The following is an 18,732-nucleotide window of genomic DNA, read 5'->3' as shown; positions in this document are numbered from 1 at the left end:
TCAACTTCACACCCTGTAGCACAGGTAAGAATCCTTTTCTTTGACTGATCCATTTTGAACTTCTTCAAAACTTTATCAAGGTATGTGCTTTGTGAAAGTCCAATTAAGTGTCTTGATCCATCTCTATAGATCTTGATGCCTAATATATAAGCAGCTTCACTGAGGTCTTTCATTCAAAAATTCTTATTCAAGTATCCTTTTATGCTATCCAGAAATTCTATATCATTTCCAATCAATGCACCATGCAGTGGAAAGTTTTCTCATGGTTGCTAATGTCTGACAGATTGAACACTAGAAACATGCTCAAGAGACGACATTACAGAATCCAAAATGATGATTACACGTGCCTGCTCTGCTGTAACCCTCCGGAGGAGGACATTACTCACCTCTTTTTTACCTGCCCCTTCAGCCAGAGATGCTGGGACGCCCTTGGGATACAATGGCCAAATGATCCGTGCAGGCTGAGGAAATTGCATGGGGCTAAGGCTAGATGGGCTCGACCAATGTTCCTCAAATTCTTTGTGGTGGCAGCCTGGGGGATCTGGAAAGAAAGAAATGACAAGCATTTCCATGGGATTCAGCCCTCGTTTGGGTCATGGAGGGGAAGATTCAAATGGGACTTTGCCATGCTAGTGCATAGAGCAAAGCAGGAGCATAGCCCCTTTATTCTTTCCCTTGCAGGTTCTCTGTAAAGATCCTTGTAGATTACCTTGTAATAGTCTAGTCTCTTTACCCCCCTCTCTAATGTAATCTGTAACTCTTTGGACTTGCTAACTCCCCCCCCCCTCTCTTAACATATTAATATAAAAAAGGCAGTGAGGGAACCTCACTGTCATCAGTTCTCAAAAAAACAATATGTCATCCACATATAATATTAGAAATGCTACAGAGCTCCCACTCACTTTCTTGATAATACAGGCTTCTCCAAAAGTCTGTATAAAATCATATGCTTTGTTCACACTATCAAAGAGTATATTCCAACTCCGAGAGGCTTGCACCAGTCCATAAATGGATCGCTGGAGCTTGCACACTTTGTTAGCACCTTTAGGATCGACAAAACCTTCTGGTTGCATCATATACAACTCTTCTTTGAGAAATCCATTAAGGAATGCAGTTTTGACATCCATTTGCCAAATTTCATAATAATAAAATGCGGCAATTGCTAACATGATTCAAACAGACTTAAGCATCACTACAGGTGAGAAGGTCTCATCGTAGTCAACTCCTTGAACTTGTCGAAAACCTTTCGCAACAAATCGAGCTTTGTAGACAGTAACATTGCCATCAGCGTCAGTCTTCTTATTGAAGATCCATTTATTCTCTATAGCTTGCCGATCATCGGGCAAGTCAACCAAAGTCCATATTTGTTCTCATACATGGATCCCATCTCAGATTTCATGGCCTCAAGCCATTTCGCGGAATCTGGGCTCATCATTGCTTCCTCATAGTTCGTAGGTTCGCCATGGTCTAGTAACATGACTTCCAGAACAGGATTACCGTACCACTTTGGTGCGGAACATACTCTGGTTGACCTACGAGGTTCGGTAGTAACTTGATCTGAAGTTTCATCATTAGCTTCCTCACTAATTGGTGTAGGCATCACTGGAACTGATTTTTGTGATGAACTACTTTCCAATTCGAGAGAAGGTACAACTACCTCATCAAGTTCTACTTTCCTCCCACTCACTTCTTTCGAGAGAAATCCTTCTCTAGAAAGGATCCATTCTTATCAACAAATATCTTGCCTTCGGATCTGTGATAGAAGGTGTACCCAACAGTTTCTTTTGGGTATCCTATGAAGAAGCACTTCTTCGATTTGGGTTCGAGCTTATCAGGCTAAAGCTTTTTTACATAAGCATCGCAACCCCAAACTTTGAGAAACGACAACTTAGGTTTCTTGCCAAACCATAGTTCATACGGTGTCATCTCAATGGATTTAGATGGTGCCCTATTTAACGTGAATGCAGCTGTCTCTACTGCATAACCCCAAAACGATAGTGGTAAATCGGTAAGAGACATCATAGATCGCACCATATCTAATAAAGTATGGTTACGACGTTCGGACACACCATTACACTGTGGTGTTCTAGGTGGCGTGAGTTGCGAAACTATTCCACATTGTTTCAAATGAAAACCAAACTCATAACTCAAATATTCACCTCCGCGATCAGATCGTAGAAACTTTATTTTCTTGTTACGATGATTTTCCACTTCACTCTGAAATTCTTTGAACTTTTCAAATGTTTCAGACTTATGTTTCATTAAGTAGATATACCCATATCTGCTCAAATCATCTGTGAAGGTCAGAAAGAACGATACCCGCTGCGAGCCTCAACACTCACCGGACCGCATACATCAATATGTATTATTTCCAGTAAGTCAGCCGCTCACTCCATTGTTCTGGAGAACAGAGTCTTAGTCATCTTGCCCATGAGGCATGGTTTGCAAGCATCAAGTGATTCCAAGAGCCCATCTGCATAGAGTTTCTTCATGCGCTTTACACCAATATGACCTAAATGGCAGTGCCACAAATAAGTTGCACTATCATTATTAACTTTGCATCTTTTGGCATCAATATCATGAATATGTGTATCACTACGATTGAGATTCAATAAAAATAGACCACTCATCAGGGGTGCATGACCATAAAAGATATTATTCATATAAATAGAACAACCATTATTCTCTAATTTAAATGAATAACCATCTCACATAAACAAGATCAAGATATAATGTTCATGCTCAACGCTGGCACCAAATAACAATTATTCAGGTCTAAAACTAATCTCGAAGGTAGATGTAGAGGTAGCGTGCCGACGGCGATCACATCGACCTTGGAACCATTTCCGGCGCACATCGTCACCTCGTCCTTAGCCAATCTTCGTTTAATCCGTAGCCCCCTGTTTCGAGTTGCAAATATGAGCAACAGAACCAGTATCAAATACCCAGGTGCTACTACGAGCATTAGTAAGGTACACATCAATAACATGTATATCAAGTATACCTTTCGTTTTGCCATCCTTCTTATCCGCCAAATACTTGGGGCAGTTCCGCTTCCAGTGACCAGTCCCTTTGCAGTAGAAGCACTCAGTTTCAGGCTTAGGTCCAGACTTGGGCTTCTTCCCGGGAGCAGCAACTTGCTTGCTATTCTTCTTGAAGTTCCCCTTCTTCCCTTTGCCCTTTTTCTTGAAACTAGTGGTCTTGTTAACCATCAACACTTGATGCTCCTTCTTGATTTCTACCTCCGCAGCCTTTAGCATTGCGAAGAGCTCGAGAATTGTCTTGTTCACCCCTTGCATATTATAGTTCATCACGAAGCTTTATAGCTTGGTGGCAGTAATTGAAGAACTCTGTCAATGACACTATCATCAGGAAGATTAACTCCCAGCTGAGCCAAGTGGTTATGGTACCCAGACATTCTGAGTATGTGTTCACTGATAGAACTACTCTCCTCCATCTTGCAGCTATAGAACTTGTTGGAGACTTCATATCTCTCAACTCGGGCATTTGCTTGAAATATTAACTTCAACTCCTGGAACATCTCATATGCTCCATGACGTTCAAAACGTCTTTGAAGTCCCGATTCTAAGCCGTAAAGCATGGCTCACTGAACTATCGAATAGTCATCAGATTTAGCTTGCGAGACGGTCATAACGTCCGGAGTTGCTCCTGCAGCAGGCCTTGCACCTAGCGGTGCATCAAGGACGTAATTCTTCTGTGCAGCAATGAGGATAATCCTCAAGTTACGGACCCAGTCCGTGTAGTTGCTACCATCACCTTTCAACTTAGCTTTCTCTAGGAACGCATTAAAATTCAAGGGAACGGTAGCACGGGCCATTGATCTACAACATAGATATGCAAAAACTATCAGGACTAAGTTCATGATAAATTTAAGTTCAATTAATCATATTACTTAAGAACTCCCACTTAGATAGACATCCCTCGAGTCATCTAAATGATTACGTGATCCATATCAACTAAACCATGTCTGATCATCACGTGAGATGGTGTAGTTTTCAATGGTGAACATCTCTATGTTGATCATATCTACTATATGATTCACGTTCGACCTTTTGGTCTCAGTGTTCCGAGGCCATGTCTGTACATGCTAGGCTCGTCAAGTTTAACCTGAGTATTCTGCACGTGCAAAACTGTCTTGCACCCGTTGTATGTGAACGTAGAGCTTATCGCACCCGATCATCACGTGGTGTCTCGGCACGACGAACTGTCGCAACGGTGCATACTCAGGGAGAACACTTATACCTTGAAATTTAGTGAGGGATCATCTTATAATGTTACCGTCGTACTAAGCAAAATAAGATGCATAAAAAGATAAACATCACATGCAATCAAAATATGTGACATGATATGGCCATCATGATCTCCATCGCACCGGCTTGACACCTTGATCTCCATCGTAGCATCGTTTTCGTCTCGCCAACTATTGCTTCTACGACTATCGCTAACGCATAGTGATAAAGTAAAGCAATTACATGGCGATTGCATTTCATACAATAAAGCGACAACCATAAGGCTCCTGCCAGTTGCCGATAACTTTTACAAAACATGATCATCTCATACAATAACGTATATCTCATCATGTCTTGACCATATCACATCACAACATGCCCTGCAAAAACAAGTTAGACGTCCTCTACTTTGTTGTTGCAAGTTTTACGTGGCTGCTACGGGCTTCTAGTAAGAACCGTTCTTACCTACGCATCAAAACCACAATGATTTTTCATCAAGTGTGATGTTTTAACCTTCAACAAGGACCGGCCATAGTCAAATTCGATTCAACTAAAGTTGGAGAAACAGACACCCACCAGCCACCTTTTTTCAAAACAAGTTGCATGTCTGTTGGTGGAACCGGTCTCATGAACGTGGTCATGTAAGGTTGGTCCGGGCCGCTTCACCCAACAATACCACCGAATCATAATAAGACATTGGTGGTAAGCAGTATGGCTATGATCGCCCACAACTCTTTGTGTTCTACTCGTGCATATCATCTACGCATAGACCTGGCTCGGATGCCACTGTTGGGGAACGTAGCATGCAATTTCAAAAAAATTCCTACGATCACGCAAGATCTATCTAGGAGATGCACAACAACGAGAAGGGGAGAGTGTGTCCACGTACCCTCGTAGACCGAAAGCAAAAGCGTTAGCATAACGCGGTTGATGTAGTCGAACGTCTTCACGATCCAACCAATCAAGCACCGAATGTATGGCACCTCCGAGTTCAGCACACGTTCAGCTCGATGACGTCCCTCGAACTCTTGATCCAGAAAAGTGTCGAGGGAGAGTTTCGTCAGCATGACGGCGTGGTGACGGTGATGGTGATGTGATCCGCGCACGGCTTCGCCTAAGCACTACGACAATATGACCAGAGGAGTAAACTGTTGAGGGAGGCACCGCACACGGCTAAGAAAAAACCGTTGTGCTTTGGGGTGCCCCCTGCCCCCGTATATAAAGGAGGAGGGGAGGAGGCCGGCCACAAGGGGCACGCCATGGGGGGCAAACCGACTAGGACTCCCAATCCTAGTCGCCCCCCTTTCCTTTCTTTCGTAGGGTAAAAAGGGAAGGAGAGGAAGAGGGAGAGGGAGAAGGAAAGGGTGCCGCGCTCCCCTCCCCTTGTCCAATTCGGGCTCCCCTGGGGGGCGGCCCATGTAGGCCCAATACTTCCCCGGGGGATTCCGGTAACCCCTGGTACTCCGATAAATATCCGAAACGTCCCAAAACTATTCCAGTGTCCGAATACCATCGTCCAATATATCAATCTTTACCTCTCGACTATTTCGAGACTCCTCGTCATGTCCGTGATCTCATCCGGGACTCCGAACAATCTTCGGTCACCAAAACACATAACTCATAATATAAATCATCATTGAATGTTAAGCGTGTGGACCCTACGGGTTCGAGAACTATGTAGACATGACCGAGACACATCTCCGATCAATAACCAACAGCGGAACCTAGATGCTCATATTGGTTCCTACATATTCTACGAAGATCTTTATCGGTCAAACCGCAATGACAACATACGTCATTCCCTTTGTCATCGGTATGTTACTTGCACGAGATTCAATCATCGGTATCTTTGTACCTAGTTCAATCTCGTTACCGGCAAGTCTCTTTACTTGTTTCGTAATGTATCATCCCGCAACCAACTCATTAGTCACATTGCTTGCAAGGCTTATAGTGATGTGCATTACTGAGAGGGCACAGAGATACCTCTCTGATACTCGGAGTGACAAATCCTAATCTCGATCTATGCCAACCCAACAAATACCTTCGGAGACACCTGTAGAGCATCTTTATAATCACCCAGTTACGTTGTGACATTTGATAGCACACAAGGTGTTCCTCTGGTATTCGAGAGTTGCATAATCTCATAGTCAAAGGAATATGTATAAGTCATGAAGAAAGCAATAGCAATAAAACTTAACGATCATTATGCTAGCTAACGGATGGGTCTTGTCCATCACATCATTCTCCTAATGATGTGATCCCGTTCATCAAATGACAACACATGTCTATGGTCAGGAAACTTAACCATCTTTGATTAACAAGCTAGTCAAGTAGAGGCATACTAGGGACACTTTGTTTTGTCTATGTATTCACACATGTATCAAGTTTCCGGTTAATATAATTCTAGCATGAATAATAAACATTTATCATGATATAAGGAAAGATAAATACCAACTTTATTATTTCCTCTAGGGAATATTTCCTTCAAGTTCAACATGTGATCTGACCAGTGTTTAATAAGGCCTCTCCAGTCTTCATCCGTTATATTTTCCACTGGAGATGTTTGGGCAAGTTCACTGTTAGCCTTGCCTTCAAAGTGAGTTTTCTAGTGTTATACCGATATTGTCGCATAGCAGACTTGAAAACATGGGTGCATGCTTGTCTGATTGCATCATCTTGGCGATCCAACTTGAACCTCATCTGTTGAAAATTATGGGAGTCTCATTACCACCAACATAGAAAGTATGGGACAGAGCAAGACGATATTACTAAGTTCCATACATAACCATACTTACAGATAAATGGTCGAGGAAGGTGTTAAACTGGGTTTCATCTTTGTCATTTTTGTACTGAATCCATGTTGGGAGGATACGTGCATGACACCTAATAGCAACGGCTGCCTCTGATACTAACTTGGCTGACTCTGTAGCATCACGTGGCCTTTTTAAACCTGCGTCAAAATGGATCTCCATTCTTCCTCCTCTAGATTTAGTTAACCCATCGAGCATTATCCCTAATGTCCATTTCCTCTTGCGCCTAGGTGCTAGTTCAACAATGAACATGGGAAGTGTTAGTGTACATCAAGCTGTGAGACTACATATAAAGAAGCATGCAATTGTAACTTGACTCGAGCAACTACCTTCTTGCTATTGAAGCTCACAAGGTTCATCTGATCTTGCCAAGTACTCTTATTTCAAGAGTGCTTCGGGAGTAGACTTAGGTGGCAATGGAGCTTGGGAACTTGTCGCTAGCTGAGTTGCCGAACGAGTAACTCGTGCAGATGTTGGTACAATGGAAGAAGGTACTGCAACAACTAGGGTTGTCGTTGCTTGATTGGTGGCACCTTATCGTTTGCCTTTGAACTTTTTCCAGCTGGTGTAGCAGGGGATACCGTGTTTGTACATTTATCTGGTGGACTTCGACCTTCTATTGCACTATTAGTACCAGCAGAATCTGCATAACTCTTCTACTTCCGTTTCCGTGCGTCCCGAGTACTAATCCCCTACCATTCTGTGGTCCTTCCTCTTTTTCTTTACCATGTCAAGTCAAGACCACAAGAAAAAAGAATAAAAAATTAGTTCTTCAGAACTAATTGATGCGTGATACAGACAAACCGAACTTTGATGTTAGACAACCACATGATAGGAGGATGTAATATGTACAAAAACATGACGACATGAGATAATCAGACCTATGATGTGTAAACTAAGCAAAAGACATTTCAATAAATTAGAAGCAATGCAATAAAAGGTAGACACCATATTTATGAGGATGTTTCTATTGTGGTTGATAATGTCACGATCTTAACGCACTTTGTTATACTTGATATACCCGAGGACGACAATATGTCATTTATCCTTTGGAGACTTTTTCTACACTGTAGGGGTTGTAATTGACTGTAACAAAAGCAAAGTTACTTTTCATATTAATGGCAATGAACATACAGTTTATTTCATGATTTGAATACAAAAATACTCCCTCCTTTTCGGTTTAAGCTAACCATAATAGAAGTATCATAGCTAGTATCATGCATACCAACTACGCAATTTTGATGAGATGTCATATAATTAAATGAAGAAAGAGATTGTTGAGTACTATGTTATGATATCGTTTCATAATAAATTATATGCTACTATGTATCATGCGTGGCAATAAATGAGATCACTTATGATACTAATCTATGATATTATGCACTACAAAAATAGTATCATACACTACGACCAACCTTAGAGAGCTCAAATCTAAAATCTTATTAATCAAGGTAGATGATGAGTGGATGACACGAGTTTTACTGATACATAACTGCCTAATGAAATATTTCTTGCATGTACGACTCGTGAAGTAATAAGTGCAGCACCCTCTCTCTAATCGGACTTGCATCTTCTAAAAAAGGAGGATGATCCCTGACCTCTGCATCAGGGCGATGCATGCAACCATTTTATCAACAAGTCTGAAGCCACCATATCGGCAACATCCGTCGCTACTCCTATCAACTTGATAAAGGGGTGCAGATTGTTTGAGCCGCATACCCACGCCTGACACCAAAGACCAACATACAAAGCCGAAGGCCCTAACCAAGCCGCATTGTCGGGTCTGGGGAACACACCGGTCCGACGCACTCTCAGTGATCACCGCATGCGCACACTGCAGAAGCCGTCTTCCACTGATCCATCTTCAGAGCAGGTACCCACGCGTTGAACTTGCCAGGCCTGCCATTGACGCCACCACGACGCCAGACAACGCCACCTCTCTGCGTGAGTCCATCATCACGCGTCCGTCACCAAGACCCCACTGTGCCACACCACCGAATCTCACCGTCTTCGACGCGGTAGATGCACACCGCTCCACTCCTTGCGTCCTCCATCCAGCAACTGCTCCAAAACAATGCCCTCACGAGGGAGGCGACACCGAGTGCGCCGCCATCATCCGATCCGGGATACCCGGATCTAGGGTTTCCCCCGAAGCAGTGTGAGAGGGTAGAAGGTGGCTGCAATGGCGATGCCTTCAACAAGGCAACGACGCGTAGACACCGCCATGGCCTGACATAACCGTAGTCGGAGCTCAGTTTTCACCATTGCAACCATCGCCTCCCCAACTCGCTGTCGGGACTAGCCGTGGGATCCAGGGATCTGCCACAACCAGTCGGCCGACCACCTCCGGCGAAGGAGGAGGCCACCACGGCCACGCCTGGGGCCGGAGCCCCCGGCTTCCTTGTGCTGAGGGACGAATCTAGGAGCCCGCGTGCCATCATCGGAGTCGATGAGACGCAATAGGTACTGCAGCCTGGGTCACGGCCCGTCTGAACCCATCTGAGTCTAGATCAGGCCCAACCACTGCCGCCGTCGCAAGCTCGCCGATCCTGGCCGTCACCGCCACCCCACGTCACTGCCTCTGAACGGCCGGAGAGAGTACCGCCGCTGCGATCGCGAACTTTGGCCGAGGAGATCCGCCGCCGCCGCCACCCCACATAGGCTTTGCCCGGCAACACTCATGGTGCATGTACCGAAAAAGGCTTTCGCCCCGATTTATATATAAAGCAATGATCATCAACAACCCAATACAAATGCACGCCACCACGACACACGTACACACCCAAGACAGGATACATAGGCGTTGAGCGCAGCAACACCACCCCTAGCACTAACTGTTAGAAGGAAGAGAGAGGGATTGTTGCGGAATATGATGGATGTATTATTGAGCCTCGAGGGCGAGTATATATTGAGTACAAGACTTGGAGGGCAAGACGCCTCTCCTGGAGATAAGGTAGGAGACGGATTACAAATCCTAGACTACCAAATACAAGTATCCCAAATATATCTCTAACATCCCCCCGCAGTCGTAGCGGTAGCGTTGCGAACAACAGGAGCGTCGCGGGTGGTCAGACTGGAGAGAATAGCAGCCGACGGACTGACATCCCCCCGCAGTCCTAGCGGTCGCGTCGCGGACGCGTTGACTGTAGAGGAAGCCGACGAGTTGCTCAAGCGGATGATAGCCCTTTGTGCCGATGTCGATGTAGCCGAGAGCGTAGGGTGGTGTAGCCGTGGTCGAGGTAGCCGTGCGAAGAACGCCGTGGTCGATGTCGAGTCAGGGTAGCCGGTGTCGAGGGAGTCGCCGTGGAGCCGCAGGCGCAAGGAGGCGCCGAGTTAGTCATGGGCGCAGTGGTGTCGAAGAAGTGATGCGCCAGGAAGGAGAATGGTGTTGACGACGCGTCGCACCGGGTTTGCCAACCCCGGGGACACATCGTAGACGAAGGCACGCGTCGGTGTTGCCAGCACCGGGCATGCGTAGACGGTCGAAGACGAAGTTGACGAAGCGCCGCACCAGGCTTGCCAGGCCCGGGGACACGTCGTGGACGAAGGCACGCGGCGGTGTTGCCAGCACCGGGCATGCGTAGACTGGGACCTGCACGAGCTGTACGACATGTCGAAGAGGTCGGAGAGGCCAGCAGAGAAGGACTTGACGACGGTTGCGGCGCCAATCGGCGCGGGGCCAATGTCGCCCGCGGTTGTCGGAGTAGATGAAGCGGTCGGGGTAGATGACGGCGACGAGCTGGTGCTGGACGAAGACGAAGTGGGGTGGACGGGCGGCGGCGACAGCTACGGAGGTAGCCGCGGCGGCGGCCAAAGAAGAGCGGCGGCGGCTAGGTTAGGAGTGCGGCGGCGATGCTCGAAGTAGGCGAAGAACCCTGACAGCGTGACGAAGACCGGTGCGGACGGTGGCGTTCCCGCGCCAAGGAAGACGGCGCGGCGCATACCACGGGTGGTCGACGCACGGTGACGGCGGAGCGGACCGCGGGCCGCGGCGCTACGGCCCGAAGGGGCGACACAGCGGCGGCAGGCGGATCGGGGCGACGGCGGGAAGACCTCTGGGCGGCGGCGGGGACCGCGGCCACGACGCTGTGGCCCGAAGGGGCGACACAACGGCGGATCGCGAGTCGGTGCAACCGCGGGAACGGCCTCGGGGCGGCGGCGGGGACCGCGTATCGCGACACTATGGCCCGAAGGGGCGACGCAGCGGCGACGCACGAGTCGATGCAGCCGCGAGGAGAACCACGGGGCGACGCAGCGGCAGCCCGATGCTTGATCGGTGGAGAGGCGCGCTGAACTCGGGGACGATCTTCACGGGACCTGCGGAGGCGTGCGTAACCGACGGGCCAGGTCGGTCGCGCGGCGTAGAGGAGGCGGATCGCAGCGGCGAGCGGGTGATCAAGCCGATCGCGCGCGAGGTCGGGGACGCCGCTCGGTGGAGGCGTGGTGGCGGCGGAGTCCGAGATGAAGCCGGCGACGATGGACGGCATGGGACGTCGTGCGGACGAGCATGTCAGCACCGGCACCCGGGCTGCCAAAGCAACGCCGGCGCCCGGGCAGCGAGGCCCGAGCGACCAACGGAGCAGCGACGCCCAAGTTGAGGCAGCCGACGAGCCTGACGCAGCCGTCCCGACGCAGCTGAGGACGAGGCCGGCGAGGTAGACCGCCGGGCCGCCGTGCAGACGCGGCGGAGTCGGGTGATGTGGATCGATGGGCGGGCCGGCGCGCGAGCGACAGCTATGATTGGCCGTCGCATGGCGTGAGGCCGTCGGGTCGGGGCGATGCAGGTGTCCCGGTCAAGCAGGGCGGTGACGGCCGGCGCAGGGCGACGGGCGGACCGACGCGCGGACGGTGGCTAGCCCTGACGGGCCGTCTCGGCGCACGCGGCCGCCGGGTCGGAGGAGAGGCCGGCTAGTCGCGCCAGGGTCGGAGTAGAGGCGCTCGGGGTCGACGGCGGCGGTGGGCGACGCAAACCGATCAAGAATAGATCGGAAAACCAAAAAGAAGACGCCGATTAAAGCGACCGGCGAGAGAGAGAAAACCCGGATCAAAGGATCAGGAAAAAGACTCTCTAGGGCAGCCGGCCAACACGGCCGGCGGACGAATCCTAGTTACGGGCGGCGCGGCCCCCGGCGGCGATCATGGAGACCGACCGCCCCGGGGGCGGCGCGGAGCGGAAGCGACGGCGCGGCTAGGGTTTGGATCGGTTAGGCTGATACCATGTTAGAAGGAAGAGAAAGGGATTGTTGCGGAATATGATGGATGTATTATTGAGCCTCGAGGGCGAGTATATATTGAGTACAAGACTTGGAGGGCAAGACGCCTCTCCTGGAGATAAGGTAGGAGACGGATTACAAATCCTAGACTACCAAATACAAGTATCCTAAATATATCTCTAACACTAACGCCACCGCGAGGAGATGAAGCCACCTACGACGAACCGTGGGCTCCAAGGCGGCGCCTTCAGGAAGGTTACGACACCGGAACACCACCACCGCCCGATCCGAGGATCAGAGTTTCCTCCGGAGCAACACGACGGACAATGAGAGCCTTCGAGAAGGGAGCCGCGACGACGCCTTCAAGAAGGGAGCCGCGACGACGCCTTCAAGAATGGTGCACGTAGAATAAGATGCATACATGACCACTAATTCGCCCTCTCTCATCTTTATGAATTAAATGTGGCATGGGACTCAAAGCACTTTAACTCAATTGGACTCAAAATGAGCCTAATATAATGGAAATTTAAATTATTTGAGATGAGCTCTTCGAACCGGAAAGAAAGAACAAGTGTAATATTAATACTCCACACAAAATAATTTGGGCTCGTCCCAAAAGAAATTGGTTTGACTCTAGCCAGGCCCGGACCCGGCTCGCCGTGTCAACCTCCGACCACCCTCCTCCCCTTTCGCCCCCGCCTCCATTCCACCCCGCTCCTACTGTCTTCCCCTCAAAGCCACCCCATTTCCCTCTCGTTCGCGCACCAAAACCCGACCATAACCACGGCAACTCCGCCCCCTCCTCCTCCCCCCTTCATCTGTCGACCCCACCGCCGTTAGCACGCGTCGGATCTGGGCATTGGACGTCGGTACGCGGCCCCGACGGATCTACGCGGCGGCGGCGGCCAGGGAGGAGCCGCGGCCGAGGTTACCCAAAACCCTACCCTAGCTCTTGTCGGCAATGTCGGATTGGGTTTGACCTCTCGCTTTGATGGGGGCCTTGCAGGCAGCGGTGAAGAGTTGTTCCAGGCGGCGACGGGTGGAGATCCTTCAGCGCAGTGGGACGACCAGAGTCCAGAGCCAACCCAACCCAACCCCTAGAAGAAAGAGGTATAAACTTTTCAGCTCATCTGAAGACTGTTGTTTCCTGCTATGCTCTATTCGTTCTAATTGACTGGCCTGGTTGCTTGCTATTCAATTTAGTTCTGTTATTTTTCACTGCAGTGCTGTGGTCGCTTGTGTCCTTCATTTGGAGGTGCCATGCATGCAGGCATAAGGCTATTATTAAATTGTACAAACTTTATTGCATGATGCATATGGTGAACCTGAAAGTCTGGTTTGTTTTGTGAGGAATGGAGTCTTGCTATTGTTATTTGGTCAATTTGCTATGACTGTTGTTGTCGTGGTCTGTTTACTGTCGCTGCCATGGTCTAGTCTATTTACGTAGGTAGTAAAAGGAGAGGGGCATGAATGGCCACTTAATTTTATAAAGAGGAGTGTCTGATAATGACCATAACAAGTACTATGTGATAACCACCACACCCGGGAAATTTCTGAAGGCTGGCTAGCTCGTTTGGTAACTGGAATTGAGTTGATAAATGCAGAACATGAATTGGAACAGTGAGCGACCATTGCATGTACATGTACTCCAGCTGGGAAAGCACGCCCAAACATGAATTCAAAAGATGACATATGTATCTGCTTCAATATCTCTGTTAGTAATGTCGATTCGTTTTAACGTCTATCTTTGATGGGAACTTTTAGGTTTCGTGCTGAAGATTTGTTGTTCCCACGCGGCAACGGGCAGAGACACATCGACCCATCCCGAACCAACACGGATAAGAGAGGTATGAACTATCTAGTTCATCTCAAGTATCTTGTGTACTGTTCTGTGTTATATTCTAGTGCTTAATTGAGTGGCCTCGATGTAATGATGATTATTTATCGGCCCTTCGATGCGTCTGCCTACACTCTGTGCTATCAACTCTATTATTTTTTGCTTAAATGCGGTGGTCGGTTGTGTTTTTTTTATGAGGGGTCACCTTCCTTTGTTCCACTTCTTTTTCCTGCTGCCTTTTCTGTGCCTTAATGTGAAACTATATACGTGTAATGCTGGACATGTGCACCAATTCCTGATAAGAAGTTATCATGGTTATTTTATATTGACTGATCTTGTACCTCCAGTAAACCTAAGGTGAAGACTGAAGGCGTGCTATTTGTGACACAGCAAAAAGACAAGGAAGGTATGCACATATATGCCAGGTTTCTGCTTAAGTCTGAGTATGTTAACTTTTTTCTGCGCTTTTCTCTGCACCATGATTTCCATAGACTGTTCCTGCAGTTGATGAAAATTGGAAATGCATTACATCATTTCAGATCTGTGGGTTATCCTTCCTTTGCTCCACCGCCCCCTGCCTCCCCACGCCTTTGCCTTTGCCACCAGCGGCTCTCTCAGGTGAGCACCCTCCCCATTTCTTTTTTTTTTGGTCACAGCTTGCTTGCTTGCTAGTGTTTCGCTGGATTCAGAAATCAATTTCTGTTGCGAGCCAACTAGAACCTCTCCGTGCCTATTTCCACAACGGTGACATTGCTTAATTATCCATTCTGTCCAAGTGCCCATTTCGATCACCTTCATTTATATTGTTCTCCTTTGAGCTTGTCGATGGATCTTGTATTTTGTAGTCATACAGTTCTTATAGCCTTATAAGTCATGGCATTCCTGACTATTGCATTATTTATTTTTTATTAACGGCCAGTAATTATTGACTGCAGATGGCTCGCATGACCAAGACCAAGGCCAAGGCCAAGGCAAAGGGCGCAAGCAATGAAACAAAGCACACCAACAACACAGAGTGGCATGAATCTGAAAAGGATTATGTTTCATTCGATCTCGATCTTCGCCCAGAGTATTACGAAGAAAGTCACAGCAAGTTGATGGATGCTATCATAGCTCTCCTAGAGAAGGAGGCGAATAACGAGAACAAGGGACTGCCTAAAGGCGAGCAAAAGCCGACCAAGGTTAATGGAAGGGTGTACACGGCAGCAGGTGGTGCATTTTTGGTACGCCTGCTGCTGGATGATCCTAAGAAGGAGGTTGTTACCCTTCTGTATGGTCTGAAGGATCTTTACTTAAAAGGATGGAACGTGGGAGGTAAAAAAAATTCTGTGCTAAATAAAGTACTTCTGTTGTGACTTACCCAGTGATCCTTGGATATCAAATGTAGAATAACCGATATATGTTGTGTTTACTTTTTTGCAGCCATTTGGTACCTAATGAAAGAGCTTGATGTGGCTTTACCGCCAAGTACACAGGTGGCTTTCAAAACAAAGACCATCACTTCAAGAAAAGGAAGGAGACACACTGTCAAAGACGGAATCCATTTCCTCAGCTGGTCCGGCAGCTACCTCTCTTTAAGTGGAGGCAAGTTTCAGCCATTCTTCTATAATGCTTTTGGAAAAGCCAATGACAAGCTTCGTGATGCTGGGAATCTGGTGGCAGACGACCAAGATTCCGAGCTCCAACCTTCTGTGGCGCTGTATGCCATTAAATCTGAGTGTGTTCGGTTCCCGGAGATCGAGTCCTCAGTGATTGCTAATACAACCGACCCTCTGAACATCATTGAAGCGCCACTCGACAAACATCTCATAATAAGGATGGATCAGTGGGGTACTGGATCAGTAGCTTGCTATGGTGCAAACCCACCAGAATGGGTTAGGGTTATCAAGAGAGACCTGACATCACACTTACGATTGAAGGTTGAGCCTCTATATCGAAAAAAGAAGAACCAAGCTATCGTGCAGGAGGTGGAGGAGCCAGTGGCGCTCGTGCAGGAGGTGGAGGAGCCAGTGGCGCTCCGGGAGACCATCCAAGGAGAAGGCATCTGTCTGATGGAGGGCTTGAAGGGCCGGAATCGCTTTGTTGAAAGCTTTGTGCCAGACAAGTCTTTTGCTGTGAGAGTCAAAGTAATAAGGCTGCCGGACACTTTGAGTGAGACTTTGGAGGAGCATGAAGTGGTTGGAGAAGCAAGTCTGTCAGACTGTGAGGTTGCAACCAAGAAGAGGAGACAGATGCTTTGTGCCGTTGGGAGGGAAGTGCAAGCTGCTTCCAAGCTGATGAGAAGAAAGCTGCTGAGGTACCGCAAGACCTTGCCTGGCTTGCTTTGGCAAGTGCAAGCTGTTTTCAATCAGGCGATGAGAAGGAAGCTGCTGGGTTACCGCAAAACTTTTGAGTGGCTACATGCAGCACATGTGTGCATTTGGTGGCCCGAATGTGCTGCTTGCTTCAAGTAGTGGTGTGACCTTCGACAAGCCACCAACAGTGGCCGCATCTCATCATGATACACAAGATCCACCGTGCAAAGGAAAACTTGTGCCTGCATCTCATGATGTGTCGAGAAGGTTAGGTTTCTTGGGTGAAAACACCGACAGTGGCATTGACGAGTATGCTGCAGCAGTATGGAGAAGCATTATTCTTGGTTTTCAGCGAGCGACGAGCTCAGGCCCGCTTTGTGGTGAGGCCCTGTGGGGTTTAGGCTTTATCATTGAGCCATATGCATTTGATGGACAGTGCATGGACATGACACATGGTGAGGAGATAGCAAGGACGGTGGAGCAGGCATGCTGTGAGGCGGTACTTCAAACCAATCCGAGGGTGTGTGAGATGGTGCACTGCTGCTTGATAGCTGCTCCTCTACATCATCTCTGTAATGTTCAAGACATCCTCCACGAGTCCCGAGGTTTACTCCTAATGGCTGAAGGTAAAGGCAGCGAGGAAGACGACTACTCGTGGTGGATGGTGCATGCGGAGCTGCCCGCTGCTGAGGTCTCCACGCTCGAGCAGAAGTTGAGGAGAAGGACATCAACTGAAGTGAACGCGCTTACGTTCTTCAGTCACTGGGTGGTCAACCCCGGAGACCCAGAGCTACAGGGCTTGGCGGGGCAACTGGTTGAGCGTGTCAGAAGCAGGAAGAAGCTCGAGTAATAAAGACGAAGGTATGGAAGTACATTGCTGTTACTTTTGGTAGAGAAGTTTTGCATTGTCCTGATGATCATGTATTCATGTTTATATTGTCCTGAAATGACCATTGCTTGTGCTGAAACAGACAAAGTGCACCAGCGTCAAGGGCCAACTGGAGGGTGGTGCGGCATCCAGTGGTACCTACTAGCACGTCAGCGGCAAGGGCGCCATCACGGAAGAGTAGTAGTGCATCTATTCATTCAATGGTTGGGCCTTTGTATTACACTGTTTGCTGTGATGATATCCAGCCAAACGTGGCCAGCGTGTAAAACCTGAAGCACTACGGGAAGAACGAATGCTTTGTTTTTTGCATTTTCTGTTTTTTTTCTAGCTGTTTGATGACTGCATGTTGTGGTATTATGAAAACTGCGTCCTTTGCAGCAGCTGTGTGTGCCAGTTATTCTAGGTGTTTAGTGTTTAGAATTCTGCTGCTGCACCTGTTGTGCGTGGAGTTGAAGTACGCGAGGCGTCAGACAGGAGGGCTCTGGTGCCTGGTGCCCGGCGTAAGTTCCAGGTATCCACGCATGCCTCCAGACACCCCACCCACTGTCTGGCGCGCAGCGTTGCTTCCCTTCTCTTCTCTCATTGTGTCAACCAACTAAATTAAACCGAACAAGTATCTTGCTTTGGCAGCCGGTTCGATGTCCTGTTTACGCAAGGCACTTACACTTCTGAATTTCCTCCCCTTCTGAATTTTGTACTGTGTTAAAATATAGTAAATACCACTTCATATTTATTATGTGCAACAATTAAATTAAGCTTCTCAGATGCCTAGCAACAATTAAGCTTTACCAGCAAACTGAAACTCCTTGATTAATACTGTGAAGTGTACTGATGCCATCCTATGATACGTAGCTGAAGCAAAGACTTACTATAGCCTGAACTAACTTCAGTTAAGCACTTAGGCTTGCAAAGAGAAACAAGTAACCAAAGCAGTACCTTACATATAACATGGCTAGCCGAGGAAAACTCTTATTTGGGCTGCTTCCTTTTTCTGAATTATTATTATCTGTATGTATCACAAACGTTTGAGTGTACTGTCCTTGCAGTTTTTCACCCAATCAACCATCCTACCTACAGGTGTGAGGTGTCTGATAACTGAAACAAAGGCTATGCTTACAGTTTTGTCGCGCTGTTAACAAATTTGGCTGTTAAATATCGGACACTTTCCATGACATAATTTAGCCAGTTACTGAATATGCCTAACCTGGAAGTGTATTTGAGCAATTCGTCTTCCCTGTATGTTAGCGTTGATCTCTTTGCACCAGAATGTGATGTTGCAGATCGCGGACTGCACCACTGCGCAAATCTCAGATGAAGCTGTGATCGAGCACTTGTTTAGCGCTGTCCCTGAGCGGTACTCGGATATCACACCATTGAGCAACGGGGTGATCTCTCATCCTTGACCGTGGCAGAGTCGGTGGGACGCCTAGCCGCGTTTG

General features: G+C 48.0%; 1 protein-coding gene across 2 annotated transcripts; it reads left to right on the top strand.

Moving 5' to 3' along the window:
* The first annotated feature begins 12,983 nt into the window (after window positions 1-12,983).
* On the top strand, window positions 12,984-17,673 carry LOC120976908 (uncharacterized). 2 transcript variants are annotated; one of them, XM_045235083.1, is made up of 8 exons: window positions 12,984-13,200; window positions 13,280-13,383; window positions 14,038-14,120; window positions 14,458-14,516; window positions 14,650-14,728; window positions 15,046-15,424; window positions 15,533-17,265; window positions 17,376-17,673. In XM_045235083.1, exons 6-7 carry the CDS (start codon window positions 15,046-15,048, stop codon window positions 16,561-16,563), a joined length of 1,410 nt encoding a protein of 469 aa, XP_045091018.1. In that variant the 5' UTR covers window positions 12,984-13,200; window positions 13,280-13,383; window positions 14,038-14,120; window positions 14,458-14,516; window positions 14,650-14,728; the 3' UTR covers window positions 16,564-17,265; window positions 17,376-17,673. The 2 variants fall into 2 exon arrangements, with proteins under 2 accessions (XP_045091018.1, XP_040260504.1); XM_040404570.2 differs by lacking the exons at window positions 12,984-13,200; window positions 13,280-13,383; window positions 14,038-14,120; window positions 14,458-14,516; window positions 14,650-14,728 and having other exon boundaries at window positions 14,742-15,424.
* Window positions 17,674-18,732: the final 1,059 nt, after the last annotated feature.

Source organism: Aegilops tauschii, chromosome 3 (assembly GCF_002575655.3).
Source record: "Aegilops tauschii subsp. strangulata cultivar AL8/78 chromosome 3, Aet v6.0, whole genome shotgun sequence".
NCBI classification, from domain to species: domain Eukaryota; kingdom Viridiplantae; phylum Streptophyta; class Magnoliopsida; order Poales; family Poaceae; genus Aegilops; species Aegilops tauschii.
Note: the sequence above shows the minus strand (reverse complement) of the source record. Positions and strands in the feature narration are given on the sequence as shown.

Excerpts from the sequence above, each read along its gene's own strand:
- LOC120976908 (XM_045235083.1), top strand. The coding sequence starts at position 15,046 with ATGGCTCGCATGACCAAGACCAAGGCCAAGGCCAAGGCAAAGGGCGCA. Across the intron at positions 15,425-15,532 it reads AAAAGGATGGAACGTGGGAG|CCATTTGGTACCTAATGAAA; the intron begins GTAAAAAAAATT and ends ACTTTTTTGCAG.